The 19,048-nt window shown below is 40.3% G+C and overlaps 1 protein-coding gene across 1 annotated transcript in view; it reads left to right on the top strand.

Moving 5' to 3' along the window:
* Positions 1-13,605: 13,605 nt before the first annotated feature.
* Positions 13,606-19,048, top strand: part of si:dkey-225n22.4 (collagen alpha-1(XXI) chain) — a 65,024-nt gene continuing 59,581 nt past the window's right edge. The window contains exons 1-2 of the mRNA XM_028569955.1: positions 13,606-13,752; positions 13,928-14,047. Coding sequence (XP_028425756.1) covers positions 13,606-13,752; positions 13,928-14,047 — 267 coding nt within the window. The remainder of the gene's footprint in view (positions 13,753-13,927; positions 14,048-19,048) is intronic.

Raw genomic sequence — 19,048 nt, 5'->3', positions numbered from 1 at the left:
GCTCACTATTCTCTGCAGTTTGTTCCTTCTTTGGATGTTTAGGTTACCATACCACATGATCATGTTAAAAGATAGGACGCTTTCCAATAAGCTTTTATATACAGTTTCTAGGATATTTTGGTAACTGTAAACTGCACTGTAACAGCTTTCTGTATGTTCCCTAAAGTCAGTTAAATCACCCTATTTGCCAATACAGGCATTACTCTATTAGTATAAGCTCTCACTTTGCCCGGTATGGTAGGTCAAGGCAAAGCAAGCATTATGCTCATTTTCAGGTTCATAATTGTATTAAGAGGTTGTACCAGAATAGGTTTATGTGGTTTAATTTTCAAAAAAACACAATATTTTTGTTTTTGCTGCAGCTCCTCTTGTTACCCTGTGTGTTGAGCTCTCTGTTTTAGCTACAGAGTGAGGCATCTCACTTCTATCCCCTCTCTGTTGGGAGTCGCAAATGCGCAGTAGCTAGGTAAGGACTACTAGCTAGCTACTTCTACTAGCTAGCTAGCGGTGCTAGCAGATGAGGGGCATGTAAGTAGCTGTTGCTAGCGGCACTAGCGGTTAGCCACCTCGTTCTCAATGGCAAAACACTGCTACAACACACATGAGTTCACCCTAATCTACAAAACAAATTGTATAGAACTACTTCCATGTCCCTGTTCTGCAGGTATTCCACGCAAAGTTGGAAGTGTGCCCTTGTTTAGAAGAAGTCTCCCGGCTAATCCTGCCTTGTACAGGCTGAAGTTGGAGAAACAGCTAGCTGATGTAGTATTAGCTAAAGTGGTTAGCATGCACCAAATGTTTCGGCTAGTGACGTAGAAAGCTGTGCAGATTTTGACCAGCTCACCCGGAGACTGAAGGCAGGACACATTCAGAAACCGTATCTCACTCAGAACAGCATGGGTGGTTTTTTTCAAGTTTGTATGCGTGTGGAAGCACCAGAGACACAAAATAACACCCCAAATCCCAGAAAAAGTGATTTTTTTCATAATATGGGCACTTTAAAACCACTTGGGGTTATTCAGTCAACAAATTAGATGACATGTTACATTAAAGACTCTGCACACCCACCCTGGTGAGCTCACGTATTCTTGCTGATTAGACCTCTGCTCAGGTTAAAGATTGACAGAAACTATGACCCAATAAGAATGATAAAGGTGTGAGGATTCCCAAACTGACAGATGCAACAAAACTAATAGGATGGTAAGAGAGATGTAAATCAAGCATAGTCTCATGTTACACCCACATGGTCCTCACGAGAGGTCAGGCATGATAAGTTCAAAAACATCAGTGGGGGTGAACCCAGGGCCTTTAACAAGAAAGAAGGGCATAACAAAGGAGGGAGAACAGTTCAAGGCAACTACATCAAGGGAAATACACATTAACACTAATGTTGGAGTCAAAATTTGGATTTCGATATTGACTTTTATGTTTGATAAATTGTGCATAAATGCAGTGATTTTACAAGTACCGCTCAGAACAGTTACGTGATTGTGAGTTGAAGTTGTTTTTTATTTTTTGCTCTGCTGTCAATGCTTGTACACCTTCTGGTAGGGACAGTTCATTATTTTGTGGAAAAGACGAAAACGTACCAAATTGAAGTTTGAATGATAAAGAAAAATAAACGTGAAAACAAAATGAAAACAGTGGAGTGATTCTGAGTCTTGTTTAAGAGCGTCGACCAAGGCGCATTCCAAAGGACAAACGGGATCAAAAACGTCAGAAAGTTGCTCCCATAACTAATCACATCCATTATTAAAGCACTATTGCAATAAATTATCTCATATATGGCTTGGTGAAACGGGACTAATTTATAAACCTGAATAGACTTGGTGCTGTCAAAATTAACGTGAAAATAACAAGTTAATGCAAAATCCTTTTAACGCCACTAATTTGTTTTAGGCCCGTTCTGTGATTTGGGCCTCATGACACTCCATAGTTTTGGAAATCAGGAAGCAATGCAGCACTGCTAAATTCACTGGAGACTACAGTTACTACAGTGGGAACTTTGGTCGCATGCTTTGACTTTTATGAAAATAGGGGAGAGGCATTTTGCCGACGTGGGCGCCAAGCACTTTCTGCAAGTAGCCAGACAGTGGGACATTGAAATAAAGCCAGCACACGGACTACTTTTTTAGCATGCAACATGATTGCAACGGCCAGGCAACTCCCGTTGGAGCATATGCCTTACTTTGCACATAGCCACGGAGCCATCACAGTTTCTCTCACGCTTTAGTTATTGTCTGTTTGAATTTATTTTTGTATCACCCTGTTTTGATCCCACTTAAAAGATGTTTTTGTGAGCCTTTATTTTTTATGTGGGGTTAATCACAATTACACTATTACATTACATTGTTACATTTAGCTGACCAATGTACTTGTACAATGTGTCTGTTGCTGCAAAGTGCAAAGTCTATTGTTATGTGTTAAGTCGCACTAAAGTCGCACAAACAGCTGACTTCAGACTTGACTTGCAACTCAACCCAGAAGACTTCAGACTTGACTCGGACTCGAGCTTCAAGACTTGTCAACATCCTGTTTTCATGCAATTATTGCTTTTAAATCTAAATGTATTCATGTATTTCTATTTTCTTTTATTGGCGCATATACGTTGGGGAAACCTATAACGAGCTGCATGTCCCCTGCCCTTTGCCATAATGTGCAACATAACGCATGCGCAGTGTTGCCAGATCTCGCGAGACAAAAAAGCCACCAGGCCTGGGAAAACAAGCCCAAAATGAGCAACTTTTTCTACGGAGCCCCCCTAGGTTCCAGGAAGAGAAAAATAAATAAACTGTGTGCACGGTTTTACAATCCGTGGGTACAGATTGTCAATTTTACATCCATGTGGACAGATTGGTAAACTGTGCGCAGTTTTGCAAAACTGTACACACGGTAGTTTATTTATTTTTCTCCCCGCTGAGCTTCAGGACAATGACTACAATAGGGAGTTAAACCACCTTTTAACATTATTTCACATTAGAAAACTGATGGGATATCAAATATAGACTGATGTACCAAGCACATTATACACACAGTAACCTCTGATAATTAAAATTTGCACACACAAATAAATATCATCCTGAATTCACAAATTCTTTATTTATTATTGCAGGGACTGCAGAAGATCCCATTTTTAAATAACCCAGAAACAGGAGAAATTATTTATTCAACCCGCGACGGGTTGAATCCATTCTTTTACTCCTTTCTCTTTCTCCCAGTCTTTGTTATATTTCTTCCCGTATATTTCGCCCACTTTTCCCTGGGCATTTGTTCCTCCAAAAACTCTCCTACAGTCCAGTCACTCACCATCAGTCCCGACTCGCGCGTATTTTCATTTAAACGTCACTCACTGACGTTTTCCTAAACCGATAAAACAGATTGACCTGCTCTGCCTCTGATTGGCTAGTACTCGTTGCCATCTGGGTCAGAGCCAATTAGAAGCAGGATGTGGGTGGGAAAAAACTCTGCTGTCTCCTGTCCTGCTGATAAATGATGCCGTATTAACAACATTGAACATCTCAAAACGCACCCAGATAGGTCAGTCACTGGACAATGTGAAAGAGACGTTACATTTAGCATATATCGTCACAGGAAACAAGCTAACCATCGCAAAGTGTTGTGCTAATGCTGGGAACAGGCAAATTGTATCTTTATAGTTGTATCCATATGATGTGACAGTCTTAGGTTCATATTTCACCAGGTCCAAGGGCTAAAGGGATGTGTTAAGTAGTTGGAGTCCCAATGTAAGTTCTGGAGGTAACAAAATTAAGCTAGCTCCATTAAAGCATACAAGATTTGTTTCCTAGCGACAGGACATACTTTGAATTCATAATATTTAACAATACTAGGGACAGATCAGATGGCCAGAGACTTGAGACTTGAGTTGAATTTGCCCCTCAAAGACTTGAGACTTCACTTGGACTCAAGCTCAAAGACTTGAGACTCGACTTGGACTTCCAAAAAATGACTTGTGAACATTGCTGAAAGTGGGACACAATTGTGTTAGTATTACCAGGTAATGTTACATTCAGGTCAATATTCCCAGCTGTTGTTGCTTGATGGGCTTGAGTTTGCAATATTATGCTTTCAGTTCTTACGAGAAATAACCTGTGTGTAAAGCTGCTGGCAGCCCTCTAACACTCTGCAGTAGAGAGCATCCTAACATACTGCCTCACAGTGTGGTAGGCTGGCTGCTCAGCAGCTGACAAAAAAGCACTGCAGAGGGTCATCACAACACCGCACAGAAAATCATCGGCTGCCCTCTCCCCCCTATCACCTCAGGACATTGCACACACCCACTACCTTTCCAGAGCAAAGAACATTGTTAAAGGGGTGATAGAATGATTATATAGAGTATTTCACACTGTTCCTTAAGGTCACCTAATGGGGTATATAACATTGGTTGGGCTGAAAATGGCCTGGTTGATATTTTATTGGCCCTTATGCATCCCTGTGTTTTGGCCCTATTTGTAACAAGAGCTTTTCTTCCAAATATGGTATAGAGAGCCGAAGTCCCGCCCTTCTACTTCCAGTCCATGGGACCTTAATTCGGAAAAAATATGAACGACAGTCAATGGAGAGATAATAATTATTTTTTGATCCCGTTTGTATTAAGCCATGGATTACAAAAATGATGTTCGTCAATTTAAAACATTATTTTTCAACCGAAGAAAGTCTCAGTTTGTTGTTAAACTGTTGAAGTATAAGAAGACTACACACTTCAATGTCTCATGGATGACGTCTCGCTGAAGCTACGATGTCTCTGTGTATCGTACCGGGGATGTAACATTACTCTAATGATCAGAGGATCTCGCTTGTTCTTTTGCTTCTCTGCTGAGAACACTTGACCGGATAAAACCCAGCAGTTAAGATAACTTTACATGTGTTGTTTAACAGAGCTAAGCTAGCTAGCTAGCGAGCAAGCCGAGCATCAAGCTAGGTGAGGTAGCTAGATTGTGTGAGACGGGAGATTTAGTTCACTGAGCGGTTTCACACAAAACTAAGTGGTACTACGACAAACCTACGGCTAACTGAGACTTTCTTCCATTGAACAATTATCTTTTAAATTGACGAACATCATATTTGTAATCCATGGCTCAATTCAAACGGGATCAAAAAATAATTTGCCTCTCCCCGTTCACTACCGTTCATATTTTTTCAGAGTTAAGGGGCGGGACTTCGGCTCTCTATGCTCGTGAATATTTAGATGAGCTGCGTGCTGATTGGTTGAGCAAATCCCCAATACACACACATTAGAGAAGCGACAGAATCTCATATTCCAGACACTGCAAAGTTTCCTTACCAAATTCACTTCTGAGACTTTTTTATGTGAGAAATCAACTATATAAATGATTTAGTTTTACGAAAATGTATGGCTAATTGCAAATATGGTAAGACTGTGTGTCAGACTTCAGCGGCGGTGCTGCTGCCTCGCCCCCCGGCCAGCTTTCCTTCACAGACCCTGGCCTGCTGTGAGCTCCGTTAGGCTGGCAGCCCTGACAGAGCTCCAGGGCCTGTAACTCCCCTCTTCCTGCTAGCTAAATGGCCCGTTGTGTGAGAGTGAGAGCGCGGTCAGCGCGCTTGTTACACCAGCAATCTCTTACCACATGTTACACCCAATGTCACGCCACTTAGCTATACAACATCTAAATGTCTTATAAAGCTAACAACGGTGTCCGATTTCAAGTTAATGAATATTTGTGAAGTTTAGCTAGGTGTTTCGTTAGCTGCGACTTTCCCTTCAATCCTAGCTGTGTGTAGCTAGCTACAAATCACGGAGTTAGCTTCATTTTCGGTGTAATTCCGAGTATATTTACAGTTTGAATTTCGTCACGGCACTTATACAACATCTAACTAAATGTCTTATAAAGCTAACAACGGTGTCCGATTTCAAGTTAATGAATTTTTGTGAATTCCAATGGAATTCGAAGAGGAGGCTAGCTAGCTCCATCCAGCCGCAGGCTCTATCAATGAGACTTGCGGACAAGAGGCGTGTATTTCACCGATCGTTTGTTTAAATAACTCAACACATTATAATTACACACGTTATAAGATTAACTGGAACCTGTGGTAAGAGATTGCTGGCGTAACAAGCTCGCTGACCACGCCCTCACTCACACACACCTGGCATTAGGAAGAGGGGAACTGCAGGCCCTGGAGCTATGTCAGAGCACCAGCGTTTAGTAGTCCATTGGCCAAAAACCGGTGAAATTTTGCGCGGGTATGAAGTGCCGTGGGTTTCCAGCCGTAACGGAGCTCATAGCAGGCCGGGGTCTGTGAAGGAAGGCAGGCCGGGCGGCGAGGCAGTAACCCAGGCAGCACCGGCCGCTGAAGTCCGACACACAGTCGGACAAAATTTGCAATTAGACATACATTTTTGTAAAACAGCCCATATTTGAGCTTAACATAGTTGATTTCTCGCATAAAAAAGTTTCAGAATATAATTTTGTAATGGAATAGCAGAGATCTGCATGACCTAGATTAAGAAGACTACCTTATCTCAGGTCAGTTGTGTAGCCTATGTAAATGTTGGGGCGTGACCGTTCTCTTAATACACCCATGGGCTGACAAAGGTTCCGGATTTTGAGATGCTTACGTAAGCAACTAGCTTTGTTGAGATTCGCCCGTTTTCAGCGGCAGTTTCAAAATATGAGATTTTCATAGTAAAGGGGTGTCAGTGGGACTTTGAGCTTCTATGTATGTCCTATTTACCCACCGAACTGTCGTTATTCAACTATGACAGGGTAAAATCGGTTTTGCATTCTATCACCCCTTTAAAGCAACACCAAAGGTTCTTTTGTACCTTAAAATAATGTTTCCAAAATCTTTTCAGTGGTTCATCAACTGGTAACAGGGTCAACGGCACTTCTGCATTTGCTTTGCGGCCCTCTATTGGCTATAAACTCACTATGTAAGTTTGCCAGATCAGGTCAGACCAATTGCCAGAGTGATATAGAAATGGCTCTGCCAATTGCTATTTGGCAAGTGGGCGGAGTCAAACGTTTAGCTCCACCCACATTGAAACTCCTCAATCTGCGTACTGCAGTCAGGGCTTACTCGATCAGGTAGCGGATCTGTAGTTCGAATGAGACATAACGGACACAATTCCGCTTCCAACCTGTAGGGGGACCGGGGAAAGTGCTTTGGTGTTGCTTTAAAGACAGTTCTCAGCCTGGCCACCTTTTCTGTGATCTCCTGCCCTCGGGGAGACGCTGCTGGTCCATCAGAACATTAGTAAAGGAACTACTAAAGTCTTCTTTCCAAAAGCCATCCAGACTCTAAATCTATATACGTAACGTCTCTGCGCCCATATTCACATTTCTTATTAGTGTTTTTACAATGCATTTAATTGATCTGCGCAATATTAAATTATTATTTATATTAATAACTGTGCAATATAGTTATTATCAAAACTACCTGCCCTTGTTTTATGATGAATGTTGAATGAATGTCATTGTTAGTCTCATGTTATACGTGGATGTGTGCAATATAGTTTGATTTTAAAGGGATACTTCACCGATTAGCATTAAGCTTTGTATCAGTAGAAACTCTAATATTTTTGAATGACTGTTTCCCTCCCTCATGTCCCCCTGAGACCACAGACAGCTGTATTGTGTGTCTGGAAAAAAACTGCAAAATGACGATTTTTGCGTCATCTGAGTTTTTTTTCCAGACACACAATACGGATATTTTTTGGTGAGGACCATCTGTGCAATATGGTTCTATAATAGCAAACGTGAGACAGAGAAAAAAAGACAGCGTTACGGGAGCTGGGAGGAGACTTGTTGAAGAACTGTTGTGGTAGCTGTACTCTCTTCAGCTGACTGATCCTCCCACGTCTTTAAATCCTCTGCCAGCACTCTGCAGCCCTCTCTGCCATGTTTATATTTCTGTTTTCCCATCCCAGGATAGGGCTCACGTTGTTATTTTCTCTGGCCCAGCCTTGTGGTCGTGGTACCATGTTTGCGCTGCAAAATGAACACAGGGAGAGCTCCACAGAAAACACACTACTAGACCATATGTTGCATGGCACAACATGAAAACTCACAAAAGCATTTTACAGGAAAGAGGAGGAGGGAAGAAGAGCAGTGGGGACAGTAGAGATGTGGTGATTTCACAAGGCAGTCATTTATCAAATATGTGCCAACTCCATATTACAACACAGTCTATTCATTGGACTTTTTATGGACTGATGGAAAGAGTCTAATTCTTTGAAACACACATATGTATTACTACTGTATGTATTAAGATGTGTGTGTATTTATTTTTTATATAGAATACAAAGCCTCAAGACTTCAGAAACAAGCTAAAATATTAGCATTTCTTCGTTTGGACATGATATGGTTAAACCCTTGTGTTGTCTTCCCTTTGACCATGCAACTTTTAGTTTTTTGGGGTCAAAATTTTAAACTTTTTCTTCAACATTTTGGTCACTTTTCCTGACGGTTTTGTCGTTTTTTTTAATTAATTTTTTAAATGCTATAAAATTGAATAAAACACCCAAATTCAATGCAAATAGTTATTGATCATTTGTTTTACTTGTGAAAAAGTTTACTTGTGATTTCTGAAAATGAGTCAAATTTGACCCAAAGACAACAGGAGGGTTTACACACACACACACACACACACACACACACACACACACACACACACACACACACACACACACACACACACAAGAAAGAAAATGGAACAGTAAGCAGTGAGCTACAATGTGACTGCTGTAATTTGTATTTAAGTAAGTCACATTGTTATTGTAACTAAATTTAAAGCGTAAGATAAAGGTTTTCTTTTCAACCTGGATCCTAGTTTCCTATGTTTTTGTGTCTACCTTACCGGCCAGGAGCTGCACGTGGTTGCTCAGGCGTGCGCACACTACTGCAAACAAAACAATAGTTCTATCAGCTGTTTCTAAAACATGTCGGCGGTGTGGAACTTCTACAAAGTGTGTGAGACTGATAATACACATGCCATCTCGACCATGTGACTTTTTAAGACCACAGTTTTGCTTAATAGTTTAGCTTCCACTGGGATGAGCAACACAGGCCATATTGTCTTAATATGTGCTCGTTATGGAATCCACTTCTCTGGCATAATTAAGCATACAAAGGATTACTACTTGATCTATACCAGTAATGAGCTGTATGCCTTATATAACATTCATTTATTTCCCCTTTCCTGTAAGTGTCTCTCCAGTTTTGTTCTTTATTTGGAGTATGGCCTTTGATGCCTGAGCCTGTATCAGATACCTCGCTAATAACTTATGTGGCCTGTCCCCTATTTCAAATAGTCTTTGTTTCGAACTAGCCAATTGGGAACACACACACACACACAGCATATTATTATAGTCATACTTCGCATAATGTTATAGTCATACTTCAATTTAGTGATCTTTCCTAATATTTCTATTGTCAGGTAAAACTCTTATGACTCTTCCAATTGTTCTGTAATTTAGCCTCTATATCCTTAAGGGCTACCTCTTCTTGTTTACTCTTACCTGATGTGGGAAAAAAATATGTTCTCTCATAACTGCCTTCAAGCTTTCCCATAAAACCCAATCATCTACATCACCCTTGTCATTAGATTGAAGAGAAAATTAAATGCGTTCTTCTTCTTCAACAAGGCAGGATCAAAACACCAAGTTCTACGGCCTCTCGTGTCCAAGTTGGCAAATTGCAAGGTTAGTGTGACAGGACTATGGTCTGAAATTAGAATAGGATGATAGACAGCATCCATCGCTGGAGCGATAAGTTTAGAATCAAGGAATTAAAGTCAATGCAAGAGAAGGATTTATGTACTAGGAAAAAATAGCAATACTCTCTGCCTGTGGGAAACAACAATGTCCAGATGTCCACAATGGTTTAGTTTTTTTTTTTTATTGCATTTAGACACTGTCCTGACTTTGATTGCTGCAGTGAGATTAATTTTTTTTTTTATCAAAGCTCGCTTTAAGAACACAGTTCATATCTCCAGCAATTTTGACATTTGTTTGATCAATAATTAAGATAGAATTGAAAACCTTGCGAAGAAAATTCAAGCAATAAAAGTTGTAGCCATATATATTCACAAAGGTCACTGTAGTACAGTTCAAACAGCCAGCCACTTACTGGAAATCTACCGTCGGCATCTGATATTGTTATATTTTGACTAAAAGGGATGTTTTTTCAAAAATAAAATTTCAACCCTTCTAGCCTTCACTCCAAATTTAGCCTCATTTGTCTGACTCAGCCATGAAGCACTGGGTGCTCTTAGTGTGCGTCTTCTGTAATAATAATCTTAAACATCTTATGATTTAAGATGTGCAACAACCTTGGCTCTCTTCACTAAATTATATTCTGCTTCAAGCTGTATGTGTCAGCATTCTTTCTGCCAACACATTAACTAAACAATGTGCTAACCCTTACCAACATAAACTGTGAGTTCAGTACTCTGAATACATACAGACTCAAAATCAAGCATTTCTACTCTATCAATTTGGAGAATTGCCAAAATAAAGCCCCACATATATACCATGGAACAGCTACATTTCTGTTTTGACCATTTGTGAACTGCGGTAAGTTTTGTCTTTACTTTAGTTACTTTATTCTTTATTCAGGACACAAAAAAGGTCCATAGCACAATACAAAACATAGCAAAAGACAAATACTAAGGCACAACATTGTTTACAAAAGCACACAATTCTTCAAATACTGTATCTAGCCTCCTAATTTTGCTCTCAAAGTGCACAAGATTGATGCATTTAAGCTTAAAATGTAAAAAATATTCTAATTTCTAATTTAGCCAGGTTGGACAGGACCAAGGTAGACCGCTCTCCTACGGAGCCATGTTGCTGTGGTCATTATGGAGTGCAATATTGCTACTGACCCCCCTGAAGGCTGCAGAAGAGGAAGATGTCCGTGCAGGTAGGGATGACTCTTGTTATATAGACCCCTTTTCTGTTAGTAAACCCTTTAACGTTTTTTTGTGGGCGGAGTGTAGGTGGAGGCAAAATTATTGCACATACTGCATTGGCTGCTGCTGTTTTTTGGAGCGATAACTCAAAACGGCATACCATATTGGTACAGGGGAGCCGTGCCTCCTAATGTGTATCAGGCAGGAGGTCTACCTACAAATAATAGGCAAGGTGGGAAGGCCGCTTTATTTGTATAGCACATTTTAGCAACAAGGTAATTTTAAAGGTCCAGTGTGTAACGTGTTTTTCATGAATATTTACCTCCACCATCAATTCCAAGTATTCCTTTTGGCTTGAAATTTTACATTTGCATTTACATGAACTGGGGTAGACACTCCATATTTATGTGCCATCTTGAAATAGGTTAGCCGGTAAGGGACATACAGGACATACTGCTCCGCCTTTCACGTTTTCACTGTCAAATGATAAACTCACAGGTGCTGCTAATGCTGCTAATGGGTATTGTAGCTTCCCGGCCCCCGGCAAGTTTGAAGAAGGAAACATGGATTTATCGGTGTTTTTTGTCCCCAACGGTGCCTTCCAGGCAGCGCTGCCTGGAAGGCAACGTTGGGAGGCACTGGTTATGGTTAGGTTTAGGTTTGGGTTAAAACACAACACCCACAATGGGTGCTGCGAGGGGCACGGGCACAAGGGGACAAGGTTAAGGTTAGGGTTAGGTGCCTTGAAGGCAGCGGTCGCAACTCTGCCTGGAAGGAGCAGTTGGGGGCAAAAAATCCTACACACTGGACCTTTAAGTGCTTTACATAACACATTAAAGAGCAGTTAAAAACAATAAAAAAACAGCGATGGTAGCTTACTTTATTCTTTTCCATAATCTGAACCAGTGGAAGCATGTTAAACAGAAGAGGCCCCAGAATGGAGCCTTGGGGAATTCTGCATGTCATATTTGTCCACTCAGATGTGTAATTACCTATAGACACAAAGTAGTCCCTGTTCTTTAAGTAGGATTCAAACCATTTTAGTACTGTGCCAGAAAGTCCAACCTAGTTTTCCAATCAGCCTAGTAATATCAGACCAGTGTGTAATATCAAGACACTGTTCTGATGCTATTGGCTCACCCCTGCAACAAAGAGCACCTTTTTTTTTTTTTCACCCACCACCAAAGAGAAGCGCTTCTATTTCCAGTCTAGTAATATGTTGTGGTCGACCGTGTTAAATGCAGTACTGAGATCAAGTAATACTAAGGCTGAAATGTTGCCACTGTCTGTATTTAAGTGGATGTCATTAAAGACTTTAACGAGAGCCATCTCAGTGCTGTTGTGTGGTCAAAAAAACCTGACTGGAAGACATCAAAACAGTTTAGCGGTTGAAAAAGATTTTCTTTTTCTTTCTTTTTTTACAGTGGCTTGATGACCGCAGTTTTCAGGGCTGTGGAAATTTACCTGAAAAAAGAGACATGTTTTACAATCTGTAGAAGATCTAAAACCAAACATTTCTGAAAAAGGAGGAGGAGGATTTCAGACGTAACATGCCCTTTAGGTTTTTAATGGTTGATCGCATTTAATTGCGTCATGGTATTTTAATTGATTTTATTATATATATATGGAGCCACAGACTGCTTGTCTAATTTTCAGAATTTTGTCAGTAAAGAAGGAGGCAAATTCATTGCAATTGGTGGACAAAAGTTCAGATACTGCTGTTACTGGAGGGTTCGTGAACTTATCGACAGAAGCAAACAAGACACATGCATTATTGTTGTTTTTGGCGATAAGGTTAGAGAACAAGGACCGTCTTGCATTTCTCAGTTACAAATTATAAATGCAAAGTCTGTCTTTATACAGTAGATGTCATAATGAACAGAGAAAAAAAGAATTCCGCCACCTGCATTCAGCTTTTCGACACTCTTTTTTTCTGTTCTTACCAGTGTGGTATTTCTCAATAGAGATCTTTTCTTACCAGAGACAGCTTTCACCTTAGTGGGAGCAATGGCATCAAAAACATTTGTTATTTTACTAGTAAACTGATCCACAAGCTCAGTGACTGAGAACCAAGACGGGGTGGGTGTAGAGGAGAAGAGCTGAATGAATGTTTCACAGGTGTTTTCAGTGATGTACCATTTTCTGATAACCTCTTTGGAGATGCACGAAGATCGTGTTGTCAAAGAAAACCGAGAGCAACATCAGTCACCATAACCTTGAAAATGTTCAGACCCTCAGAGATAATCCAGTCCAGAGTGTGCGTCTTGTTGTGTGTGGGCTCCATCACATGTTGAGTCAGACGACAGTTATCAAGAACACAGTACAGTTCTTTAGTCCCTCTCAAAGTCAAAACAGATTATAGACTGCAGTCCGGTAAAGTCATCAAAGGAGGTTGCATAGTATTCAGGTGGCTTGTAGATATTAAGGAACTGCTTGAGAGGAGGAACTCTGCTGAGGAGCCACATAATCAAAAAAAGCAAAATTTCCAAAAGATATCTGCTTCACTCTATTCTCACTCATAAAACTGAGGTTAGGGTTAGGGTTGACTTCAATAAGAACAGCTGCACTGTTATTGTCATTGATTAAAAAAGGTTGGGATGATATATTAACATCATAATTTAAATTATAGTGACCTTTTTTAGATTTTCAGTTTATATGTGATTTGATTACTGTGCTTGTGTGTGTGTGTGTGTGTGTGTGTGTGTGTGTGTATCTATGTGTGTAGGCTGCAGCACAGCTGTAAATGACCTTGTCTATATTGTTGATGGCTCATGGAGTGTTGGCTTCTCTGACTTTGACACGGCCAAGCAGTGGCTTATCAACATCACCAGCCAATTTGACATCAGTTCCCACTACACACAGGTAACGTCAACCACATTATATTGTTTGCACTGAGCATGAGTTGAGTTTCAGATGTTGTCTCATAACTATCATCCAATTATTTTCTGTCTTCTGTCATCTGTCTTTTTTGTGTCAGCTTTGATAAAACACACATAATTGCACTACACCTACTTTGTTTTGTTTGTACGTGCTGTAGGTGGCTGTGATTCAGTACAGCGACACTCCTCGTCTGGAGATTCCTCTGGGGAAACACCAGGGTGGAGGGGAGCTCATCCAGGCCATACAGAGCATCACCTACCTGGGAGGAAACACACAGGCAGGACAGCATTTTTTCAACTGTCAGTCCTAATTTGCATGCCGGTATTATGAGAATATATAATAATTCCAAACTGTTGGTGTGCTGCTTGCCCTGGTCATTGCGCCGCCACGAAAATAGAGTCCCTGCTCTGGGAAGACAGATGTGAGTGACCCAAAATTCATCAGTTAAATTAATCAGAAAAATCACATTAGAAACACACTAGAAATTAAAAAATAAGGAGAAAACAGCGTGGCAGTGTCCTCGGGTTGGAAGCCAATAAAGGTGTATGACCATGGAACCCAAAGCATTCAATATTAAATAAAAAAGTATGATAGCTAATCATTTGAATAAATTGAGTACAATATAGAAATGAAACAATAATCTGCAAAACAATTTAAGAAATGATTAAAACCCAACTCATAATTCAAATCAATTTCAATTCAATTTAATTTTAGAAGTGATCTCAGGACACTTTACAGATAGAATAATGTACAGAGACATAACAATTCCCCCAAGAGCAAGCATTTGGTACGACGGCGTTGAGGAAAGACTTCCTTATAACGGGCAGAAATCTTGATCAGACCCTGGCTCTAAGTGGGTGGCCATCTGCCTCGACCAGTTGGGGGAAACAGAGAGCGAGAGAGAGAAATATAACATTAAAGCTAATATAACTATGACTAATAATAGTAGTAGTAGCAGTGGGCGTCGAGCAGGACGATGGCAGCAGTCACAGTCACAATCCAGGGCTGCAGTCGAAAAGTCCAAAAATGACCTCCTAAGTCCTTTTCCTAACCCATTTTTCCTTAACTCCGATTGTAAAAGTCATGAGGTCAAGGAAAGGTGTGAAGGAGAATTCAAAAGGAATTAGGATAAGACAACCACGGTGCGAGGAGAATCCGACTGTTCTTACACTCGATGTTATTGACGAGGGTCTGCTGGTGAAACAAGATTATCTGGAATACTTTGCCCCGAGCGTTCTAAACGTGATGTTTCATGCAGGCTCCATCGATTATTTCATAAGCTAAAAGTTGAGTTATGTTTTCTCTGTCAAGTTTATAACTACAGATTTTAGTTTAGCTGTTTAAATATCCCATGATATCAGCAACAGTGACATTACTGCGCGCATGGAAACATTGACTGTTACTGAAAAACAGCCTCTCTCATCACTACAGTAAATCTTCAAAGAAAACACTGATCCATCACTACAATGCATCATTTAAAAGCAATAGACTACAGAGACTGTAGAAAGGGTGGCAATAACTTATTTGGATTGGTGTGGCTGGGAGATTTCAGGTAGTTGATTTGAATGCCATGAATGCCGATCCGTGCATTCTCACATAATATTCCTACTTTTACAAATGGTCATAATAATGTATCATATCTGTAGTGAGTTTTTAACAAAACAGATATATTGAAATAAGCTGCACTGGGCTCTAGATAAACCGCTGTCCGGTGTGCTGTGTAACTTTGGATTCAGCGATCCATTCAGTCATAGTTCTGTTAACACATGCTCACTGTCATGTTACGCATTGGAAAGGAGAGTAACGTTCTCACATTAGCCGGTTTATTAAACCACTCAAACAGTGCCATAAAGCACATTATCATTATTAGGCCTATTAGATGTGTTGCAATTTCTCCGAAAATGAAATGTACGCACAGTGCGTACAGGATTACAGCGCTACTGCACAACTTATAGATAATTAACGGCGAAATGGTGATGCGTAGCTTTTAAATTTAGCTGCCACAAAGACTTGTGGGACGTAAAGGATGGTCCAGTGTATCCTATGCTAAAGGAGGTAACAAAGGAAGCAATGAAGCACCTTTCCTTATCACTTACACAATTCCAATGGCTCTTATCATGGCAGCCACTTAACTACTTCCGGGTCATTTCACTCCGTTAGGAACCTTCCTAAGCAAATTTGAGTATTTGACTGCAGCCCAGCTGTCACCACAATAAAGCAGGCCGGCTAGGTAGGTAGCATGAGCAGCCTTGTCAAGCTGCTGAATGGTAATAGGGTGCTGACAACCCCACTGTCATGAATAACGACGGCATGAGTAGTAGTTACATGGTAAGATTGCGCGTGCATGTGTGACGTCATCACACGCACGCGCATTCTTGCCATGCTATCTGATGACATGAGCGTGCGTGATGACGTAGCGGTCGAACGTCGGTACTCGCGAACGCCATCTAGCGGCCGAACCTGGTAGTGCATCTCGTCGTCGAAGCTGCGCACGCATCTAGCGGATGTGATGACGTAGGTATCGTGGTCGTCATGGTTTACGTGGGGGTGAGGCATCATTTACATTTTGTAAAAAGGTGTTAAAACGTCTGATAGACCAATGGTTAGCTGTTAGGAAGGGGTTTGCTATTGGTGGATTGTAAAAACGCCCTACAGGGTGTGGTTTGTGGTGTTTAAAACCCCTTGTTTCACCATTTTTAGCTGTTCTGCTAGCTAGTTTGCTACCTCGTTTTCTCAGACTTCCTCAACAAAAAGCCCTCTGGAGTTTCACTTTTTAATTCTTTTTCGGCAAAAGCAAAGAGGAATCGTTTTTCAGCCATGTCTTTCCACGCATTTGGACAACAATCTGGATCATCTGTTGTTGAAGAAGGTGAGACATCTAGAATAGGACCCACTACATTTGGTTTGTGCCTAGACAAGAGTTATAAAAAAGTTCAAATTCATTGGGGTCGTACAACGTTTTCTGTCCATGAAACATCTCACGGCTGATGAGGGTAGAATCCGGGGAGTATCCGAAACAGTTTTGTACGAGTTGAAAACGGCTGAAGATGGTACGACTAAAATCAGTGCTATGTATGACTCTATGATAGGGGATGATGTTGTCAAAATAGCCGAAATTAGAGAGATTGGTGACTATTGGAGAGATTTATATGCAAGAAAAAACTAATAAATATGGGGAATTGTTTATGTGTAATGTATAACCATATCAGTGAGCGATACCACGTATCGCATTTATCTGGTATTTTAGATCAAGCCATTGCTAATAATGTGAACGATGTTGAAAAATACCAATGTAAGAGTGTTGATGTAGATCGTACAGTTGTGAGTAGGTTAGAAAAACTGATGGTGATTGTAAGAAGACAACAAAGCACCCCTCCTTGGGAGGATCTGTTGCAGATGTTATTATCAATGTTAATGACACGTGAGAGTATATTGGAAACATTTTGTGATGTCATAGCCAACATTACACGCAATTTTAAGATGCTGAAAGTTTATCACCTATCACTTTACTATGTATACAATGCTTGTAGATACAGTGAGTTTGTATGTGCAAGAAAAATAGTATACTGATGTCTTACAGGATTTGCAAAAACTGCGTATATTCATAATCAGTAAAAGCAATGTATCCATATTAGCCAATATGCTATCTATGATAGAACGGGTTTCACTGTCTTCATAACTGTCATTTGTATGACTGTGTGAGTGTGTTTTGTAAAAATAAAAAGAATGACATAACTCTAATGTGTTCACTTGTGTTTTAAATGAATCATGGAGAAGGTTATGCACAAAATATATTATGATCCGTCCCACCCAGGAGGGTTAGGAGGTGTACACAGGCTTCGTGATTCCGTCAAAGAATGTACTGGCTTGTCTCCAACTATCCCCACGGTTAAAAAGTTTCTGCTGAGGCAGGATGTGTATACACTGCACGCCCCTGCATTGAAACACTTCCCAAGAAACAGAGTGATTGTTAATGGTATCGATAAGCAATTTCAGGCTGATTTGGTCGATATGTCTGAATATTCAACGGAAAACGATAATATGCAATATTTATTGACATGTATTGATGTGTTTTCTAAATATGCCTGGGTAATATGTCTTAAAAACAAATCGGGTCCTATTGTCACAAGTGCCTTTAAGGAAATATTGGAACAAGGACGCATACCCCAGAAGCTTCAAACAGACGCTGGAAAATAATTTTATAATAAGGTTTTTCAAAAATTGATGACACAATATAAAATTCACCATTTTTCCACATCGAACGAAACAAAAGCAAGTGTTGTTGAGCGTTTCAATAGGACTTTCAAAACCAGAATGTGGAGATATTTAACGGCTGTTAACTCGCGCCGATATATTGAGGTAGTACGAGATATGGTTGCTGCTTACAACTCTGCATACCATAGGTCAATAAAAATGGCTCCGTCCTCCGTATGTAAAGACAATGAGAAAACTGTCTTTAACACTCTGTACAAACTGAGACCACATGGAACAGTGCTGTTTAAATTTCAGATGGGGGACACCGTTTGGATATCAAAGCACAGAGGCATGTTTCGTAAAGGTTACCAACAGACTTTTACAGATGAGTTTTTTACAATATCAAAACGTATAGGTAGAACTCCTCCTGTTTATATACTGAAAGACAATAGTGGGGAGCCGGTGACAGGTACCTTTTACGAAGCAGAGTTACAGGCTGTAATTGTAGACAAAAACAAAGTGTTTAAAATTGAGAAAGTCCTGGCTCGAAAGAAAGCAGGACGTAAAAAGCTTGTACTTGTGAAATGGTTAGGATGGCTGGAGAAATTCAATTCATGGATCTCTGAAAAAGACATAGAAGATGTAAGATAAAAGAGCTGGGACAGTCTTGTAATATTAGTCATTGTGGTTTGTTAGTGAAAGGTGTTGGAGCTATGAATAAGAACAGATTTTTTGTTACGCTACCTAGTAATGCCTCACAATTAGTTTATCCAAATAATAAGATTTGGCAATTCAGAACAAAACTGGCTAAACCGATCATATTACATTCGAAAACGAAAATGTTCAACAAGCTAAGGCTAACAGTTGGTTCTTATAATACGATCGACAGCATTGTTAAAGAATATAATATGAAATGTGCTGCTAACACAGCCCTAGCCCACATAACTATGAGCCACAACCCTATCACTAATAAGATTCTTTTCACGGGAGGAGACGGCTGTAATATTGTGTTTAGGGGGCATCTGGACGAAATTCTTGGGTTCATTCCAGACTCTGTGTTCGAAATTCACATTGGCCCCCATTT

The sequence above is a fragment of the Perca flavescens genome, chromosome 22, assembly GCF_004354835.1.
Source record: "Perca flavescens isolate YP-PL-M2 chromosome 22, PFLA_1.0, whole genome shotgun sequence".
Lineage (NCBI taxonomy): Eukaryota > Metazoa > Chordata > Actinopteri > Perciformes > Percidae > Perca > Perca flavescens.
This window is presented reverse-complemented; position numbering and strand designations above follow the sequence as displayed.